This window comes from Sorex araneus, chromosome 11 (genome assembly GCF_027595985.1).
Source record: "Sorex araneus isolate mSorAra2 chromosome 11, mSorAra2.pri, whole genome shotgun sequence".
In the NCBI taxonomy this organism is placed as follows: Eukaryota; Metazoa; Chordata; class Mammalia; order Eulipotyphla; family Soricidae; genus Sorex; species Sorex araneus.
Genome location: NC_073312.1, coordinates 42,810,258 through 42,832,337, shown reverse-complemented (window position 1 = coordinate 42,832,337; position 22,080 = coordinate 42,810,258). Strand labels below are relative to the sequence as shown.

The 22,080-nt window shown below is 37.1% G+C and overlaps 1 protein-coding gene across 6 annotated transcripts in view; it reads left to right on the top strand.

The window, feature by feature from the left end:
- CCSER2 (coiled-coil serine rich protein 2) overlaps positions 1-22,080 on the top strand; it is a 128,042-nt gene that overhangs the window by 65,176 nt on the left and 40,786 nt on the right. For 5 of the 6 annotated variants that reach the window (XM_004607421.2, XM_004607422.2, XM_055118773.1 and 2 more), the window contains exons 5-7: positions 3,986-4,076; positions 12,270-12,432; positions 21,583-21,778. In XM_004607421.2, the coding sequence (XP_004607478.2) occupies positions 3,986-4,076; positions 12,270-12,432; positions 21,583-21,778 (450 nt within the window). Of the gene's footprint in view, positions 1-3,985; positions 4,077-11,470; positions 11,597-12,269; positions 12,433-21,582; positions 21,779-22,080 lie in introns of those variants that run through there. The other variant, XM_055118775.1, reaches the window with a different exon arrangement.

Sequence of the window (22,080 nt, the reverse complement as noted above, 5' to 3'; positions counted from 1 at the left end):
TGCCATGACAAACAGAACAGACCGTCTTTCCCACGGTAGCCAGTCTCTGCTACATGACTTCCTTTCTTTAATAATATAGTTTCTAGTCTGTATGGATGACAGACTTCTAAGCTAGTAAGGAAAACTTTTAGATTATTTTTTTCCCCTTCTCCCTTTGTCTGGATCCTAACAATAAGGATCTAGTAGTATCTTCATTAAAACTCCCTCAAAATTTGATACTCAAGAAACAGACCTCCTATAACAAGAAATAGGGGAAAATGTCTAAGACAGATGATAGGATTCATTTTTCTCATCCCATACTCTCTCTTATCAATTTCATTATTCACCATCTTTCAGTTGTCGTCTGCATGTATTACTCCCACACTTAAAATCTCACATCTCCTAGATATTCAGTGATATGTCGGACAAATCTGCTTGAAGGCACAGCAAGCATGTCAGAATTTCTATCCGATTCTAACACTGTATGCCCATTCTGTCATTTCCTCCTAGATCTGGTCTTATTTTTTACATTTTAATTTCTGTGAGTAGAAATCATACATCTGGCCAGGAACCAGGCCATCCATGACTCTTCCTTCTCAATCAACTTTGGCTCTGTAGCCCCTAACTCCTCCTCAGTATGTTTCCTAAGTGCTTTTTCTTCGTTCTCTGTTGACACTGATTACTGTCAGGCCACAGTCACGTGGCATAGGGATTATGTAATAGTCATCTAGCTTCTTTTCTTTCGCACTTAAATCCAGGCTCTGTGCTGCAGCCAGAATAATATTTCTTTAATCATATCTTAATTTGGCACTAATAAAAATTCATCAAAACTGTTATTTAAATAAAGTTCAAATTTGTTAATATGATCTAAATAGCTAACATCTGTTATCTTAGTGCCAGGTAACAAGCCCTGGTACCCAGTTAACAGACCTCAGTTTAATCGCAGGCACCCTATGTGGTTCCTTGAGCCCTGCCAGGAGTGACCCTGATTGCAGAGCCAGGAGTAACTGAAGCACCACTCGGTGTGTCCCCAAACTCCCAAACAGTGATAATCATAAGATAAAAGAGGATTTTGATACTGAAATAATATAGGAAGTAAGGATTTGTCTTGCATGCAACCAACTTTGGTTTGTTCCCTGCACTGTCTTGTGGTCCCTTAAGCATCATCAGGAAGTGACCCCTGAGCACAGAACTAGGAGTAGTCTCTGAGCACCACCTGGTGTGACAAACCACCCAGGCCTCCAATAGCTTTAGCTTTGTTTTAACAAGCAGACTTCTTGTGAAAGTTCCTGTCTCATTAATTTTAGCATTTTTCTACATTATATTTATTGTCTGCTTGTTTTATGAAGTAACCATTATTAGCTTTTGTCATCTTTCAGTGTTTTTTTAAAATTTATTTTTAGGAGGCTTTATATTTCATGCTAAAAAGAGGCTCTTAAAAATTCTTGCTTTTGAGGGCCATGGTTGTGTGGGGTCAAGTGGTAGAGTATGTGCCTTGCATGTGTGAGGTTTGATCTCTGGTACTGAGAAAACAAAATAAAACAAAAAGACTGCACCCTCATCACTCACACACACACACACACACACACACACACACACACACACACTAAAGTAAATCCAAATTTTAAAAATTTTGCCAATATTAGATAATTACACTGGTTTATGCATGTGTATGTTTAATAGTAAATCGATTATTTCAGTTTTTTTTCTTCAGTATAGAGAAGATCTGGAAGAAAATCCCTGCAACATAAATTTTAAAAAAGATTTGAGTGGAATACCTGACATAGAGGAAAAAGACTGGAGTCATAGCACAGGGGGTAGGGCATTTGTCTTTGCACACAGCCTACCCAGGTTCGATTCCTCTGTCCCTCTCAGAGAGCCCAGCAAGCTGCCGAGAGTATCCCGCCTGCACAGCAGAGCCTGGCAAGCTCCCCATGGTGTATTTGATATGCCAAAAACAGTAACAAGTCTCACAATAGAGACATTACTGGTGCCCGCTTGAGCAAATCTATGAACAACGGGATGACAGTGCTATAGTGCTACCTATAATAAAGTGAACATTCCTTTTTTTTCCCAGGTTTTTTTGTTCACTTAGTGGCTATCATCATGGAGACTTTTCAGATTTGTGAATTTGAGATCACTTTACTTACCAGTACTAAAAATGTCTTGCTGTAATATACAGTCATTGAATTGTAAGTGGGGTATTGGTCAAACTGAGTTTATTATCTGAAGTTTTCATTTAGTTCTTTAGACTTTAGAACAAGAGTCTTTGGAAACAAACTTATGTTTTTTAAAGGATATTTTAAAGGATAGATGATAGCTCTCATGGTTGCAAAGAGACCCAGAAGTGACTGCTTACTCTATTTTGACTATTCTAGTCCTGTTATAAAAACAGAATGAATTGAGGCAAACCAGCAAGGCAGTAGAGATGCTCTATGCAGTAGCAGTAGGTGGGTATGGCACAAGAAAGGAAATTGAACAATCACTTCATAGGGACAGAGGTACAGTGTATCCTACATGTAGGATCTTGGGGACCTTGATTGTGATTGTTTGCAGTAACTAGTCCATCAGAACCATTAACATGAACACTTTTGTTAGCATGTTATCTAAACTGTATGTAACAAAATTTTTTATGAAATAAATATTATACTTCGTGTAAGTACTTTAGTTCCTAGAAATAATTCTCTCACACCAACCATCACAAATTCTTGGAGATTCTCTGCCATTTTATGTAATGTTAGCAGGTTAATTATTTAGAGCATGAATTTTGTCAGTAACATGGACATACATATGCTCGCTGGGGAGATAGCTCAAAGGACTGAGCACATGCTTTGCTGCAAAAGACCACAGCTCAGTCATCCCCTGCTACTAAATACTCTCCTGAGCACGACCGGGGGTGACCACCAGAGCATGGAGCTAGAGAATAGCCACGTATTACCAGATGTGGCCATCATCCCCCATGTTCATATTCTTATGTCTATATTTAGCTTTGGCTATTTAGGTGACCTGTGCCTTAGTTTTATTATTTAGAACAGCATTATAATATTGGTGGCTTGATCACAGGATTAATTGAAGTTTAAAAATTGAATTAATATTTTAAGTTACTTAGAGCAGTGTTTCACAAATGGTGAGCAGTGTATTAAAATTTTTTTAAATATGGTAAATAGGAAGACAGAAGGAAATTATAAATAACTAGTTGAGTGTGTTTTTTAAGTAGTATTTTTATTTTAAAATTTTTTAATTTACGTCAAGTTTTAATCATAAGCAAAGTCATTAACTGTTCAAACAACGTAGTCAAAATATATTTTACTTTGTGGAATGACACATATAAAGTTCTTTAAAGTACACTCATATAATTTTGTTTATATATCACTTAAGAACTAACAGTGATACTTTCCACTTAATCTTTGTCCTTCATTTATATTTTTATGTATCCATAATAAAGTAAATCCTCCAAGTAAGAGGAAGTAAGATCTTGCCAGATGTAGGCAAGAGAAGGAAGTGAACAACACAAAGGATTTTAATCCTTTAATCAAGAACAACAGAAAGGATTTTTAATCCTTTAATCAAGAATTTAAATTGTTAAACCACTCTTAATGGAGCAGTGAAACAAAGTATAGCATATTGAAATTTTTCTTCTATTGAGAACATAAGATTTTGGACATTATTAACAGATGAAATGTACCTCAGGTTATATGTACTTACTCCGAATTCACTCACAGAATTAACAAATAAAATTTTTATTTTTGTTTATGGTTCTGGGGCTGAGTCTAGCTCTGTTCAGGAGTGACCTCATGTGGTGCCAGGGAGTTGAGCTAGGGTTGGCCGCATGCATAACAAGTACCCTAACCTCTGTACTAACCAGCCCTCCAATTTTATTTTTTAAATCTATTTTTTTCTTGGCTACAAGCATTGGATAGCATCAGATTATTACATATTAATGTTTTAAAAATTATTATACACATCCTTTTAGCTAAATCAAGTAATTTAATGCTTCTGTTCACAGGATATTCTGAACAATCTTGAATCTTGTGACTTGGAAGATGATGACCTTATGCTTGATGTGGATCTGCCTGAGGATACACCTCTTGAAAATGGTAAGTAGGAGCAAAATTGAACTCTCAGCGGCATATAGTTGAACTATATGACTATAGTCAATTTGCTACTTATTTTGTACAGTCTTACAACTGTACCAAAGTCAGTTGAGAAAGCCCTCATGGTTGGAGAATCAGTCTTAAATGATATGAATAGTTTCATTTGAAACTTGTTTAAATGGATATATTCAGTAGCATAGTATAGCTATGCCATAAAATTTTAACTATAAGGGTGAGATTTTTTTTTAAACAGAGGTAACCTCTCTGACAGTACTAAGGACCACTTGCAGCATGCTTGGGGGACCTGTGACGTGCTGCTCAGACCTGGTGTTGCTGGAGGTCTGCAGTGTTGCTCAGGGGTCCTTATAATGCAGTGGATCGAACTCAGCCTCTCACAGATGGAAGAAATCAATTCCACCCCTATGAGTTATCACTCAGGTCTCTGATTTGTTGTTTATTTTTTCTTGTGTACATACCCAATTGTTTCTTCCATTTATCTCATTTTAATTTTAGGAAGAATTGTGTTTAGAGAAGCAAGTACAGTTTAACTTATGAACTAGTAGTAAGTCATTAAGTTGATGAATATATTTGAAATATTAGTTCTGGAAAATGATGGCATTCTAAATTAGTTATTCAATATTTTCTTTCTTCCAGTTCCGGTTTGTTTTCCTCTCCAAATTCTAGTAACTACTGGAGTGGTACTTCACATAGTCCACATACAAGAGAGGCCTGGGCATTTTTTACTCTACTAATATAGCATTTGTAGTATTTTCTATTTTAAGAAATGATTAAGACCTAGGGATAGCCTAGGACTGCCCCTGGGGCTGGGCTGCATGGGGTTTCAGTAAAGAGTAGAACTTTGTTCTAGTACTTCACTGCAATAGTAGGAGCTTGTTTGTTGCTTACGTTTGTCACATTGGCCAAGTGTTAATAATAAAACGTGCTGCCAAACAGCTATGTAAGTCAGTGTCAGAATCTCACTGGCTTTCAAAATAAACATTTATTTTTCTACTTAATCAATCTATGGATTATCTGGGATGACTAAAGTGGTGGGATTGAATTCAGGTCTCATAGATTTCTTCATTTTGAGATCTGAACTCTTTGGAGAGTTTACTCTCATGGCTGATGTCAAAGAAAATCATATGACCAAGCCTAACACTATTGAGAGCAGGAAGTGTACACTCTTCACTATGAGAAGTTCTGGGAGACATCGGGTGTATAGTTCTGTTAAAGGGGTGAACAATTGAAAATAATATCCACTCTACTGTAGTGGTAGAGACATGAGGACAGTGTTTCTGTCATTTGGGATATTTAAGGACCCAAACTTGAATTCCAGTCAGTGAGAGAAAAAAATCATAGGCGATGCCCAAGAAGAACATGCTAAGTTACAAAACTCCTTAGATTTGAATGTAAATCTAAAAAAAAAAGTGACATTAAGAGCACTGGTGAAGAGTCAGTAAGAGCACTTATGGAGAGACAGTTTCAGCACAGTGCTTTCTGGAGATATGCATAATTTTCCGGCAAAACAGTTTAGTAGATGTGAGAAACCATAGCTGCAGTTAAAGTCTGAAGTGACAAGGAAGATCTGCTGAAAGGTATTGTAGAACACACAAGAAAAATATAAACCATTGAAAATTATAGTGGAAAAAAAAAAATGAGACTTAATGACCTAAGAGATTTAATGTGAAGTTTTAACAGCTAGATGAAGGATTTAGCTCCTTGAAATAAATCACACCCTGCGTAATGCATTTTACTTTAATAGAATTTTAACAACTTACCTTTGGAAATCTTAAATCCTTTCTGAGCTAAAACAGGACGTAGAGATGGAGTCTGTCTGAGAGCATGCCTCATCTTTAGAATACAGGAAAAACTAATGCATATATTAGATGAAAGTAGAATTAGTTTAAAATTAAAAATATTTGAGTTCTTATTTGGGAACTTATGCAAAGTATGAAGAAGGTTCTGGGGTAAAACCTCACATATATTATAAATTTTCCTAGAGAAAGGCCAACACTGTTTCAAGCTAGAGATATATTTTAAGACAGCAGATCATGGTTATAAACTTCATAATCTTCAGAGACACCAAAGATAATATAGGATTAAGTATATACCATCAAAACTGTGGAATGACTATTATAGTTGTGGGATCCTGTATTACTATATTTACCTCCTGAGGGTTTTTTTTTTGAGAGGCTAGGCATATTACAATTACTAGTACAAAGTTGAAAAATCTTCTAGTATACTTACAAATTTAAAATATATTTTGTTGGTGACAAATTTGTTATTAAAGGACTGTAATTGATATGTAACACATTAATTTTAGGTACATAACTTAGTGATACAATATTTGAGTATATTGCAAAATGAACACCATAGTGTTTCATTAATATTTATCACAATATACTAATGCAATTTTTTTTACTCAGTTGAAAACTTACTGAGATGGACTCTTAGCAACTTTCATATAAACGATGCAGCATTATTTATTGACTATGGTCACCATATTGTGCATTTTATTTCTGTGACTTGTTTCATAAACGGAAGTGTGTGTGTATATAACATATATATTATACATATAATTATTTTTTGGTTTGGGGCCACACTGAGTGATGCTTTGCTCTGTACTCTGCACTCAGAATTATTCCTGGCATTGCTTAGGGGACCCATATGGAATGGCAGGAATTAAACCCGGATCAGGCACATGTAAGGCAAACGCTTTTTTCTGTACTATTGTTCCGACCCCAGAAGTGTTTAATTGGTATTCTTGCTTTTTTTTGGCCACACCTCTTCGTTCTCAGAGTACTTCCAGTTCAGGGGTCATTCACAGCAGTGACAGGGATTGAACCTGCTGCAGGTGAAGGAGAGCCTATTGAACAATTTTTTGTCCCATAGATATATAACCATTTTTACACATTCTCTGTGCTCTTCACACCTGCAGTATACTTTTGACTATTGGTGTTAGTCCCTTTTAGCTTCTAACAGTTTAGGCTAAAATATGAATGTGGTAGAGGTTTGAATGGGTTATTCTGAACCTTTATAGATTCATCCGGACTCATTCTAACAATGGTAGTGAAATTGTTGTCAACATGAAGACTGACCCCTCAGTAATATCTTCAGTTTGGGACTTGGGCCTAGATTTGCCATGTCTTTATTGGGAAAATATTTACGTGCCAAATGCATTTGTGTAGTAGATGATTATCTGTTCAGGTGGCATGTATGGCACAGAGGAGGATACTTCCTGTCACGTTTATTTGAGTTGGATAGAGAAAGGTGAAGAACACCAGTTTATTCTGAGTCTTATTTTCTCTTAGGTGCTTTTATTTTTTTACTGAAAGTCAGGCATTGAGGCTCTTTACATTATCAATAACCAAATTTAAAAGATGCCTCTCAAGATAGCAGGCTGGAGTGGGGAATAGGAGAGGAAATCTGGGAACACTGGTGGAGGGAAGTTGATACTGGTAACAGGATTGGTAATTGAACATTGTATGTCAAAAAGCTCAACTGTGAATAGCTTTGTAATTCATGGTGCTTCAATAAAATAAAATTTTGAAAAAAGAAAACTGAAATATTTCACAGGCAGGAAGGATGGAAAAGGGATCACATTTGTTGCAGGATATACTTCTGAATGCTTTCTCAAGGGTCTTAGCCTATCCTTGAAGCTGGCAGTGCATTTTATCCTCTTTGCCTATATAATTGGACTCAAAAACAAGTCTCTGTTCTCATAAAAATATTTTGTTGCTGTGAAATGTTTTGTAACACTGTTGCTTTCTGTGAAATGATGATATTCAGAAAATACTACTCCCGTAATACTTTGCATGTTTTATTTTAAGTTGGAGTTGAAGGGAATGGCAGAAGCAGGAAAGCCACTGTAACCACTTGCTCCCCACTCTCATCTTTCACTGCTGTACTAGCACATAAAATCTTCATGTGTCAGTTGCCCTCTCTTTACCTAGAGAGAAGGATCTTCCTTATCCCTGAAGATAAGGGATGTCAAGAATCTTAATCCTAACAGGATGTGCTTGCTAAGTTTCTTCTGGTTTACTGTAATGACCTCATACTCCTTAATTTTATCACATTTCTCCATCATTCCACTCTTTATTAAATCTAATGTAAAAATACAGAGATCTAAAATTTGGGTCTTCACTGCTTTGTAAATATCTCCAAATAATCATTATTTATTTGGGGGGTTTGGGCCCCATGTGGGGCCCTGACTTTGCAGGGTTTACTCCTTCCTCTGTGCTCAAGGATCACTCTAGCATTTCTCAGGAAATCTATAATGCTGGGGATTGAACTGGGATTATCTGTGTGCAAGGCAAGCACTTTACTCCCTGTACTCTTTGTCTCATCCCTCCCTACATATTTAGACTTTAGAAAGGATATAGATAGGGTTTTCAGCTCAGAATGATCCCAAGCCTTTAAATCACTGTGATGCATTTTATCTCTTCTCTAGGTTAAGGACTGTTGACTCTGTGGGGCTTTTGATTAGCTTGAGAGATAGGGAAACCACCAGGTCAATGGGCAGACAAATTTCAGAGCCTACAATGAGGGAAAGAATAGAAAGAGAAAGGACTTTACTTTTGAATTGTGACTTGGTAGGGTCTTAAAATTCTTTCACCTCCTTAGTGTTCTTCTTTTTTTTAAGTGAAGCAAAGTTGTTCTTTTGAAAGGGATTTTCTTGAAAGATGTGAGAGGAGACAAAGAGAGGAATAGGTGTTCAGGAGAGAACACGGGCTTCTCCAGAGTGGAAAAAAAGCAGAGAAGAGATAGATGGCCAACAGAGAACACAGATTTGGAAGAGCAAACTAATGTTTTTCGCCCTTTATCTTAGTTAAGGATATGATTTTGAATCTAAATTTCTTTTGGCAGACTCTTGGATATTTGCTCCCTTTGTGTTCTAAAGTGTCTTTCAAGCAAATTTGGTAATGTGAAAAGTACAACTGTATTTATGTGTTCAGAAGCTTCTAATAATTTTCAGTCATTGTCTACAGGTTTATGCCTAGAATTTTGCATATTTATAATATATAATATAATCCTTAGGTTTATCTTCTATATTGTATACATTCTTTAACATGCTGTTTACTCAATCTGTTCTAAACTTTTCCCATTTGAAAAAGATCTAATTATTAATTGAATCTCACTATCAAATTGTGGTGTGAATCAAGGTACACTACTTCATGCTTTTTTTTTAAAGTTTCACAAATTTTTTAATTAATATACAATCACATGATATTATAGTATTATCATTGAGAATTGTAGTTTCTTCTGTAAATGATTTTTTCAGTACTAGTTGGGTTTAGTACTAACAAGTTTCATAATTTTTTACATGACCTCCCCTCCCCTCCTCTTCCCTTCCCTTCCTCTTCCCTCCCCTTCTCTCCCCTCTCCTCCCTTCCCTTCCTCTTCCCTCCCCTTCCCTCCCCTCTCCTCCCTTCCCTTCCTCTTCCCTCCCCTTCCCTCTCCTCCCTTCCCTTCCCCTCCCCCTCCTTGCCTCCCTCCCTCCCCTTGCCTCCCTCCCTGCTTCCCTCTCTTTTCAACATGCTATTTACTTAGTCTTCTTACTTAATCTCCCTCCCTCCCTCTCCTCTTGGACACTCCTCTTCCCACCCTCCCTCTTCCATCCCTTCCTTTCTTGGCTAGAAATCATAATGAGGCAGCATAGAGCTAGAACAGAGTTTTCCTGAAAGGAGCTTTTACTGAGCGAAGTGGACAAAATCCAGATTGACTCCTTCAGAATATTCCATTGAGTCTTTTATAATAATCTTTGATTTTATGCAAAGCAGAGGGAGATTTAATTACAGATTTTCTGAGGAAAGGAGGAGTTTTCAAAAAGAACTGTGTAAGGTTCAAAAAGAATAATGTTCTTTTACACAGGGCTGTAATAGCAGTTGTAAACTATTTTAGCATGGGTTGGTATGTCACTTACCATGCCAGTATGTCACATGGTAAGTATAATGAAGTAAAGTGGGTTGTATAGGGTAAAGAGGGGTTAGCAGGTGGTTGTCTCTGGATGCCATCTTGGATACTGCCAGTAAAGATAGGTGTGAAAACCATATTCTAGGATACATTGCATAGTGTTAGCTACGCGGTGAAGAACTGAGGCAGGGCCACATCCTCCCAACTATGGTCCATATCTCATAGTGCCAGTGATCTTCACCAAACAGAAGAACAGCTCATTTGTATCTCCACTGACATTTCCCATGGTATTTAACACATAGTATTTATTCAGTACTGTTTGCTAGGGTCTTCTTGCTATCTAGTGTGCCCTGTGTTCATGATATCCTAATTATATGTCAGACTTCTTATGCCAGAGTTTATTTTAAAGAGAGTAAATAGACTTCTACCTGCCTTGAATTAAGAAATGACTATGTATTCTGAGCACTTTAAAGTATAGATTATCCTATTGCTATATAGAATTGCTTAAACTAAAACATTTTAATATTATGTAGGAATATTTTTTTAAGAACTTAACCACGTCTATCAGTGTGTCACATATGTGCACTGATAGGAGTATTAATTTTTAAATTTACTTTTATTCTGCAGTCTCACTTTCTATTCCAGTCTTTGGCATAGTGGTCACCATGCCTTTATTTGCCTAATGAGTTTTCTACAATTGTGCTTAAGAAAAACAGACAAACGGGGCTGGAGCAATAGCACAGTGGGTAGGGCGTTTGCCTTGCACGCGGCCGACCCGGGTTCGATTCCCAGCATCCCATATGGTCCCCTGAGCACCACCAGGAGTGATTCCTGAGTGCAGAGCCAGGAGCAACCCCTGTGCATCGCCAGGTGTGACCCAAAAAGCAAAAAAAAAGAAAAAGAAAAACAGACATTAATTTATCCCAGGAAATGACAAAAAATTGTTTGAAATACAAATGCACAGTTTTAATATTTCTTAAAAAAAATACAAAATGTATAATTTTCTCAAAGTTCATTTTTCCAATCAACAAAATATTTTGGTGAAATTATCTAATTATTCATTTTTTAAGAAATCCATTATAACAAAATCAGTGTAAAAGAGAACTGCACTTTATTCTAGTCATTTATTTTCTGGAGTAAGAACTTTGTTTTTATCTTGCACACTGTAATGAGACACTATTTCAAATCAGGTTTTAGTTCGTATGAAAACTGTTATTTAAATCATGAGTTTTAAAAATAAAATTGGGGAAATTACATGGATCTCTAAAGTTTTATTACAAGTAATTCGGGCTATGCTGGATTTAAACTTTCTTAAGCAATAATTCTCGGACTAGAGAGAGCTTTCTCTTCTGACTTGGATTGGTGTTTAGTTGTATTTTTAGTAACAGTTCTAAGTCAGTAGCTATGTAAGCACCGAGGGAAGATGGAGTCACAGGGTAAACTGGGCTTGCTTCCCACAGGGAGGGCTGGGAGTTGAGCAGGAAGGAAGGCTTGTTTGTCAGTGCCTTGTATGCAACTATGTCTGAGTAGGCAGCCAGCGACACAATGTCTTCCTTGTACAAAGTAACTCTCTTAGTGAGTGCTCAGATATGTGAGGAAAAAGTATTTGGGTAAGTGAAAGAGAAGCTTGGGGTATTTCAAAGAGATTCTTTTCATGTTTTTTTTTTGTGGCATTTGGATTTTAGGGAGTGTACTATTTGTTGCTGCAAAGTACTGGCTTTGTTTTCAGTGGTATTTTAGACTTTTTGAACAAGCAGACAGATTGAAGCTTTTACCTTCTAACTGAGCTTAATTTAAAACTACGACTTGTGATGGAAGTTAATTAGTGCTTCTTGAAATCAGTGAAAATTAATTGTGGTGTTCAGTTTTTAGGAGTGAGTTCTCTACGCGACTCAAACCTTCCAAACCTACTTCTTATCATTTTCATTCTGAAATTAGAACCTGTTTTCAGCTAGCATTAATGTAGGAAACTACTTAAAACTGATCGGAGAAGAGCTTGAAAGGTATAACGTTGATTTTAAGAATAAGTCCCTTGTTTTAAAACAATGGGGCTGTTAATTATTACTGAAGTGTCTGTGTTGTGAAAGCTTGAGTTAAAAAAGTTTCATTTTCACTGCAAGATTTTCTTCTGGAAATCATATTTTACGAGTGAACATAAATGGCTGGAATTTTTGAATAGGTCTTTTATGTGTTTAGCAGCATTTAATTATCGAGCTCTAAGTAGTTAACTTTTTAATAGAATGAGTACTTACTGGCAGTGTTTTTGCTTTTGAATCTGTCTAGTGGAGTGTGACAATATGAACCGCTTTGACCGATCAGACAGAAATGTTCGACAGTCTCAGGAAGGATTTTGGAAAAGACCACCCCAGAGGTGGAGTGGGCAGGAACATTACCACCTCAGCCATCCCGACCACTATCATCACCATGGGAAAAGTGACCTGAGCCGGTGAGTGAAGTTCAGTTTCTATTTTTTTTCCCCTTTAATTTTGAATCATAATTCTTCTCCTAAAGTGCTTCTTGGTCTGGTTTTCTGAGACACCAAAGAAAAATTTAAATTATATGTGTTGCTGATTGAAATTGCCTGTTTAAGTCTTTCCTTTGGCCTAAATCCTATTTTAAAAAAAAAATTCACTCTCAAAGTGCTTTCTTTATGACCTTTGTTTTAGTACTATTTCCTAGTTTTCATTTGGTAATTATTAAATGTTGACTTTGTGAATGTTATTTAAAAAATAACGTGTAAAATTATGTAACATTGTGTTTAACTTATTTTAACTTTAAATGAAAAGTCTTCAGGTAATGTTAAAAATAGAGGGTACTATACAATGCTAGAATTTTTTTTTTTTTTGAAGCATCCCGTTCTTTTTCATTTGAACAGATGCCTTGAGCTATATAGTTCTATAGTTGTTTAAACCTGAGGGCAAAACTGGTCTGTCATAAATTAGCTTTATAATTTAATGTGAACTTAGATAATTTATTTTCATTCATTCTACTTTACTTTGCCACTGTGAAACGTTATTGAAAATAATATGTCTCGGTCTTAAAGAATCAGAAATGAAAGTGTGTAAAGTTATAACTGGCTCGCTTATAGCAGGCACCCTGTGGTGATAGTTGTTATTTGTTTGGTTTTACTCTTGTTATTCCACGAGGATTTGAGGTCATTGGAGCATATTTTCAACATAGACAATAAAGTTGAAATAAAGAAATAATGGGAGAGATATGAGCCCATTTAGCTAAATAAGGAAAAAAATAAAATAATTCTTACAATTTCTTATAGAAGGGCTAGAAAGATGGTACAGTGATGGGTAGGGCATTTGCCCGGCAAGCAGCCATTCTGGATTGATCTCCAGCATCCCATATGGTCCCCTGAGCACTTCATGGAGTGATCTCTGAGCACAGAGCCAGGAGTAAGCCCTGAACACTGCCAGTTGTGGTCCAAAGCAAAAACCAAAGTAAGCAAAAAATTCCTTGCAGCAGAAACAGTACACAAAGCTCGAAGTGAGCTAAGATTTACGTGATAATCTTTCCCTTGAATTGATTTGCATTTATGAGACAGAAATATGAAAGTGGTTGGTATGCATGAGTTCTAACAAGGAAAATTACTTGTATTATAGATAGGTCACAGACAACTTCCCAAAGTAGAAATAATGACAAATTTCTTAAGTCTTCCTGTTACTTTTATCTTAAGTGCAAAGAATTCTAGCTCAAGTGAAAAAAAATGGTTCTATAGTGGATCACAAATAAAGGTGATTCTGTGATAAATTTGATGCAAGGATAAAATTTAGAAGAATACACAGAATACTTATCCTTCCATTGTTTTTTCTGTTCTCATATCTTGGCATTTGAGAAGCAATGAACATCAGGGAGTTGAAACAATGTGGCAAGAGCCTAATATAAAGATAGCCTTTACGATAATAATGAAGATTTTGCTTCCCCCATCTCTGATAGTTGGTTTATATGAATGTAAATTTAAGGCCAACTTAAGAAAATGAAAAAAAAAATTAAAATAAAGTAGCCTGATATCTAAAATGTATATTTTTTCTACATTTTAAACAATGAAATATTTCAGATACTATTTTTTTAACAACTATCTTTGAGATTCTGTATGTTGAACCATGTGGTAGATTCTCAAGATGGTAAGAGTTTGGGAGAGGTGTTGAGATCTGTGTATGGTAATGAAGTCTGAGATTATTACTTGAGGAAAATAAAAAGGATTATAAAGTGTATCAACTTAGTAGAACCTTTGGCATTACCATATAACATTGACATCACCACGTTCCTTTCATTTAACATGAAGGTGAACAGTTGATATTTCCTGCTGCCAGGATGCTGTAGTCTTTGGGGGAAAAAAAACGTAGTTCATTGTGATGCATTAGCACAGTGCAGTGATGATAAGGTGCCTCATTGGAATGATACATATTGGACTACAGGAGATGCAGCATTTTTTGTTTATGATAGTGGTATGCAAGGGAAGGTACTACTTAACTGAAAAGTGTGAGTGCAGAAATTGCAGAAGCGTGGGGTCTATACTAGGTAAGTATTTGTTCAGATGGAAAGTTACAAAACAAACTATGCAGTAGAATGGCATTGTCAGAGAAGTATTCCTAGTTCATAACTTGCCTGTTGGTTTGGAGATATGAATAAGTATCACTGTATCACTGTCATCCCGTTGTTCGTTGATTTGCTCGAGCGGGGGCCAGTAATGTCTCCATTCGTCCCTGTTGCGTGCTAGTGTAGCCCATTGGCATATTGGGGGCTCTTTCAGGATCAGGGGAATGAGGACCGTCACTATTACTGTTTTTGGAATATTGAATACACCACGGGTGGCGAATAAGTATGATTCCTAATTCAAGAGAGCAAAGCTATCTATGGATTTTAAAGTAAAGGGTCTCTATTTTCAGGCTAAATTGAGACTATTAATCAGGTTGTTCAAAATGAATCAACAGTATAGAGGAAATTATTTCTATTCCTTATGATGGTCAAGCTGAGACTGATTAGATCTATTGGAATCTATATTCCTGATGTCAATAGGAATCTCTGATCAGATGTATATGGAAATGAACAAGTTAACTGGGATTTTATTTTTCAGTACTGGGCTGCATAGTGTCTTTAATGTTTTAAGATAAATATAACATTATGATTTTGTAGAACATGCAAAAATAGAATTTGTAGCCATTTCTTAAAACATTTGTGGGTCAGAGAGATAATTCAAAGATACAAGTGTATGTTTCTCATGAAGGAGGCCCTGGTTCTATTCCCAATGTATAATGGTCCCCTGAGCACTGCTTAGTGTGACTCAAAACCATGCTAAAAACTAAAAACAATCATATATCCCTCTGTATCATTTATTTTGAGGTACTAATTATTTGTGAATAGTTCACACCGGTGATTATCAATGAGGCGAAAGAAATATGCAGCATTCTTAGGGATTGCTAATCTAATTTACTTGGTGTAGAAATTCCCAGTAAGTAGGCTGAAGCATGCCAGTTTGTAATGAATAAATATAAGTTAACCATATATTTTTCCACAGTCTTTGGGTTTGTTGCATAGGGAGAGTGTTGGAAAGCTGTATCCCTCAGAGCCAGTGATTGGGATTTGGTGATAAAAAGGAAACTTTCCTTAAAACAAGTCTTAACCTGTAGCTCTGAAAACTTAATATTTTTCTCTCTATGTATTGCTTTAATAAGAAAACTGCACTAAAGCTGCATGTTTTTGTTGTTGTTGTTTGTTATTGATGTTGTTTGTTGTTTTGGACAATACCCTGAGCAGTGCTCAGAAGCATAATACTTTGCTTAGTGCTTGAGAGGTTACTCCTGGTAGCACTCAGGGGACCTGTTGTGCTGGGGATCAAAATCGATTTTCACGCATGCATAGCATGTACTCCAGCCCTTTAAGCTCTCTGACTCCAAACTGGGCCTGTTAAACATTACATGTGTAAAAGCTTCTCTTTGCATTCTATAACTTATTTGGGAGGGGTCCCAAGCAGTGCTCAGTGCACAGGGGGCCCTGGGAACACTCATGGGGACACTTGGCCAGTTGTGCTAGACAGTTGAATGGATCCAGTGTTGCTGGGGACCAGCCATAGCAATACAATGCCAGGGATTGAACTCAGGTCCCTGTGCATGTAAGGTTGAGTCCTGACCACTGAGCCTGACTCTCCATTCCATAGATTATTAGTTGTTGTTTCCTTTTTCCTTCTCTCCTTCAATTCTAATTGCTGCTAGAGTTAATTATAGGATTATGATTTTTCCAAGCACTAGTGTACTTCCTTTGTATTTTTATCATATCATTTCGCCATTGTGCTTTGTTTTCACCTGACATTGTTTTCTTCAACTTTCCTTTTTTCTTTTTCTTCTTAGTTTTTCCCTATACCTTCCACAAAGCTAGAGTTTTCAACCTCTTTACACTTGCAGCCTGGCATCAGTTTGCAGAGACTGGTACTTGATCTGACTACACTAAGTTATACAAAATTATATCATAGATAATCGTTTGTGTCCTTGATCTCTTTTTCCCACTTCTCCTTATAACTGACTCTTAACTCTTCCTTAAATGCCCTAATCCCCTGGTAATCTTTTGTAAAATATTTTTTTTGATTAAACATAAAGGCCTTATGACGTGCATAGTTTACTCATAGTTAAATTTTAGGAGCATAGTGTTCCAACACCAGTCCCATCACTAGTGTCAACTTCCCTCCACCAGTGTCCCCAAGTTCCCTCCTACTCTCCTGCCTGCCTCCTTGGCAGACATGCTTTTACGTTTATTTATTATAGTTTCTATCTTATACTTGCAGTATTGTTGGCTCTGTGACTTATGTAGTTTATATTTTTCACATATACCATGTATATACATGTATACACTTATATCACACCTCTGCAATACTTGATATACTTGAGGCACCTGACCTTCGCCCTTGGTATGGCCTGTCTATTTCTTCTTACTTCCCCACACCCCCACCAGTTTCTTTCCTCTCCTGTACTATCTATGATTAAGGGTCAAGGGTAATTTGGGTACTCCCCCCATTGCAACTGAGCATTCCCTTTTCCTGTTGTTCTTCTATTATACCACAGATAAGTGAAGTTATCAGGTGTTTGTTGCCCTCCTGGCTCACCTCACTCACTGGCATGCATTACTTCCTCAGATAGACAGAAAGTGAAGACTTTGAGAAAAATTTCTAAGCTTCTTGCACTTAACTTGGATGTGATGACCAAAGCTCACGGCTTAGTTGGACTCAGGCAGATGTTCCTGAGTGTATATCGATAGTATTGAGAGCAGAACTGGATATGGTTCAAGAGTAGGTGTGAAAATTAAGGATGTTACTCATCTGAAAATTTTGTCCAGTCTGTCCACTGGAAACACCTGGCTTGCAGACGTGTTTTCTGCTGAACAAAACCCAGTAATAAATGACATGATGAATATCATAAAAGTGAACTATGCAGTTGACATTTCAGGCTATTCATAGCACTAGGCTACACCAACATTATTTTTTCACATAGAAGTGAGGTAGCTTTCAGAGGGAAAGGTTTTCTTGCCTTGTTGAGCTGAGAAAAGTTAAAGCAATTTCTGCAAGGCCAAAAGCTCTCCTGTTTTTAGAGCCTTTCTCAGATAAAGAATGGTTTGGTTAAGGTTGGCATATATAGCCTCCTCAACAAACGTACAATTTCTTCTCATGGGATTTACATAAATACTTGACAAATGAAACAAGAAATGAGAATACTGAGAATTACTGAGAAATTATATAGATGCATTAAAAAGGGTGGTTATTTTGAATATCAGTGTACAAGAGTAATAAATGAAATTGTTTTCACTTTAGCAAGAACTTTTTTATTGCTGCTGATGTCAACGAGAAAGACACAATAAATATTGAGTCAGCATTTCAGGCAGTTAGCTCAGTATTTTTAATATTACCCAGAAAATGAGGATGTAAAAAAACTAATGCACCTTCATATTACTAAAGTGCCTTTTAAGAGTAGGGTTTTTTTAGTCAGTTTTTTGTTTAAACTAATATTAATATCTAAAGCAGCTAAGATCTAATTTTTTTTCTTATACTATAATTCTTTTTTTTTTTTTTGCAACACCTGACAATACTCAGGGCTTATTCCTGGCTTTGCACTTAGGGATCACTAAGGAACTATATGAGGTACTGGGGATCAAATCCGGATTGGTCCTCCCTGCTGTACTATTATTCTGGCCCTCAGCTGAGATTTGAATCACGAATCACGAATCACGAATCACGAAATCCCATTGATCGTCCATTTTCTCCAGCTGGCTCAGTAACCTCTCCATTTGTCCTATCCCTGAGATTTTAGAAACCTCTCTCCACTCCGCCTTCCCAAAGATGCTGCACTGGAGGCTCTTTCAGGGTCAGGGGAATGAGATCCAGCTTGTTACCCTCTTTAGCATATGAATACACCATCTGAAGCTTTAGAGACTCTCCCATGGGGGCAGGAAACTCTCAGTAGCTTGCTAGTTTCTCCCAGAGGAAGAAGTAAGTTAGATATCGCTTCTGGGAGCTTGCTTTTAAGTCTCTGGATGTTGGCTGTTGATGGGATTACACACACTGCCGGTTCCTCTGCCGGTACCTTCATGCGTGAGGCTTGTCCGAATGTGTGGAGAGGGGCCTTGAGCATGGCTGTGGCTAGGTTCCGGTTACACCGGAACCACCGGAGATTTGAAACAATTTCTATATTTTTGATATTTGGTCCACCCCTTCCCCTTCTCCCAAACTACTGTAACTAAAGGAGTGAACTCAGAATCAGGTCAAATAAATGACTTGTGAGCATGGACCTTTTACTAAAGAGGCACCAGATAGGTCAGATACAACCTATCTGGAAATGTATTATTGGAAGCATCTTTCTTTACATTTTTTAGTTTTTGCTGAATTTAACAGCTATTGTGCTTTTAGGGACTTTCATTGTACAAACTACTAGAGAGTTTGCTATTTTTACCAAGACTTAACTTAGTTACATTGTTATTCTATGATGCTATATTTATTTACTTTTCTTCCTTCTTTCTTGCCTATTTTTTTCTAAAAAAGTAATAGACTCTGGGACTGGAGTGATAGCACAGCATGTGGGACGTTTGCCTTGCATGTGGCTGACCAGGGTTCAAATCCCACCATCCCATATGGTCCCCTGAGCACCGCCAGGAGTAATTCCTGAGTGCAGAACCAGGAGTAACCCCCGTGCATCGCCAGGTGTGACCCAAAAACCAAAAAAAAAAAGTAATAGACTTTCCATCTCTCTCATTGTCCCCTGAGGTGCTGGGGACTAGGGCCACTAGGGCGACACCCTGTTCTTTGGTGTTCTAGAGGCCATGTAGTGACTGGGGTAAGACCCAGGGCCTTGTAAATACAAGTCTCGTGCCCTGAGACTTGAGCCTGCTCCATGGTCCTGGACCTCATTGTTTGATGCAGGGACTACACTGCGGCCCAGAGCTACTCCCAAACATGCTCATCCTGGCAGGTCAGTGCTTAGGCCTAGTGATGCTTGAGACCACTAGAACCACACTCAGCAGTGCTCAAGGGGGTCCTGTGGAGCTGGCGTCACATTCAGGGCCATGCACATGCTGAGCATGTTGCTCTGCTACTTGAGCAACATTCCTGACCCTGAGTACGTCTTTTTGATTAGCATCCCACCCTGCAGCTTTGGGGAGCCTAGGGACACTTAACCCAATGTTCAGGGGACAGCAGAGTGACACCTCGATGGTGAAGCACGCAGTTCCAGGGATGATACCCAAGACCCTCTGTTTGCACACGCTGGGGAATGTGCTTCACCCACATGCTGTCTTCAAGCCCCTAGACCTAATTTCTTTGTTTGTTTTGGGGACACAGTAGAGCTCAGGGTGATTCCTGGTGGAACCCAGGTCTGATCCATGCAAGCAAGCACCCTACACACTGTAATATTGCTTTGACCCCTAAACTTAGTTCCTAGGTTACAGAAATAAGGGGCAGAAGTGAAGAGAAGTAGAGAAATCTAATTTGTTGCCTCAACTTCTTTTATATATGTGGTTTCTCCCTATTGTTAATATGTTGCATTTGAGTGATATATTTGTTACAGTTGATGAATCAATACTGAGACATTTTACAGAAACCCATAATTTACATAAGGATTCCCTCTTAGTATGCAAGGTCAGTCTCTGGGGGCATTACACATGCATAATGACAGATATTGATTATCAAAGTGTTAAATTATTACTCCCATTTCACACATCAGAAGAATGAAGCACAAAGTATTATATCACTGACAGGTAAGATTTGAATTCAAACAATCTGCAGTAATATAAAAATGAATGAGGTATAGTTCTGTTTTCAGAGGCCTTGCATCTTATTCAAAGTGATATGTAATTAGATTTCTTCAGCTTATTGAGGAGGTTAGAAAGGGCTTGTGGAGGACGAAGCAGTTCTGTACGAGGAGAGGCTATAAGTTGGGTATTATGGTGAGAGGACTTGAAATGCAACTCAGGGCATAGGAATTTTATTTAATAAGCAGTAGAGAATGTTGGAAACTATGAACCAAACATTATTTCAATAACTAGCTTTTTCAGCCAGAGTTTTAGCTCAAATCCTACTTCAGGGCTGGCTTGTTTACATGACTTTTGATTTTTCTAGAGGCCAGTTCTTCATTTCTGCACCCAGTAATCACTCTTCCTTTGAAGTATTTTAAATTCATTAGTTTTGAATCTGGTTCATATTTATGTCATATAGTATAAGTCCTTGTTCCTCATCTGATTTTCATTCTTCTGAGAAACTGCAGCCCAATTTTCTTTCATCCTTGCTTTCTAGACTTTTACTCACCTGATAAAAAGAAAATTTTATTAATTTAAATAAATAAAAATAAATTAAAAAATAAAAATAAGAAAGGGGTTGATGAATATTCTCCTCATAAAATTAATATTTTCTAGAATGTGATAATATCACAGTAGTAAGCATATTTAGCCAAGGTCAAAAAATAGCATCCTTTGTTAGCACTCATTTATTTCTTTGAATAATTTCCAATGGATTATTACCTTATATTATTTTTAGTGAAGTATAAAGTTAATTTAAGAATTAATGAAAAGAATGTTTCTCAAACTTCATTTTATGACCCATTGGTAGGTAGGGAAATTATAAATGAATTATGATTGAATAAAATAGTAAATACCTGCATTGTCACATTGCAAAAAATTTATTAATTTATTTAATGAATTAATAAAATTCATTATGGCGAAAGGACTTGAGCAGGCACCAATAACATCTCCATTGTTATGGTTTTTGGCATATTGAATACGACAGGTAGCTTGCCAGGCTCTGCCGTGTGGACGGGATACTCTCGGTAGCTTGCTGGGCTCTCCGAGAGGGATGGAGAATCAAACCTGAGTCGGCCGTGCAAGGCAAATGCCCTATCCACTGTGCTATCACTCTCTGTGAAGTTTAAAGTGGAATACTAAAGAGTAGAAAATTAGTGTAGATATGAAAATTCTGTATGATTTTACAATTACTATCATAATATTTTGTAATTATTTATAACAATTTAATTGCCTTTATTGCTTCTTGAAAATTAAATTGTATACTTTTTTTCCAACTTCTCTCCCACCTCCCACCCCCCAACCCCTCCTGTTCCAGAGGCTCTCCTTATCGAGATTCTCCTTTGGGTCATTTTGAAAGCTTTGGAGGGAGTCCATTTTTCCAGACTCAAAAGATGTTTATAGATATACCTGAAAATACAGTGATTCTGGATGAGATGACCCTTCGGCACATGGTCCAGGATTGCACTTCTGTAAAAACTCAGTTACTCAAACTGAAACGTCTGTTGCATCAGGTGAGTACATAAGGAACATTTTAAATTGTTAATTGTATATCATTTGCAGAATGGATTGATTGTGCCCTTGAAAAGAAAGTTAATTGGACTTCTTCTAAAATCTCTTTAGAGGTCTGTAGAAATAATGCCTGTAAATAGAATGTAATAGAAACTTTTGTGGAAGGAAAAATGGGATTTGGTATGGCAGTTTCAGCACAGTCCCCATGTAGGGTCTTTGATACTTGGTAAACGACTTTATCTGCTTTTGTTTTCTTGTTTATCTAACACCTACATTGTAAAGTTGTTTTGAGAGCATCAGAAAT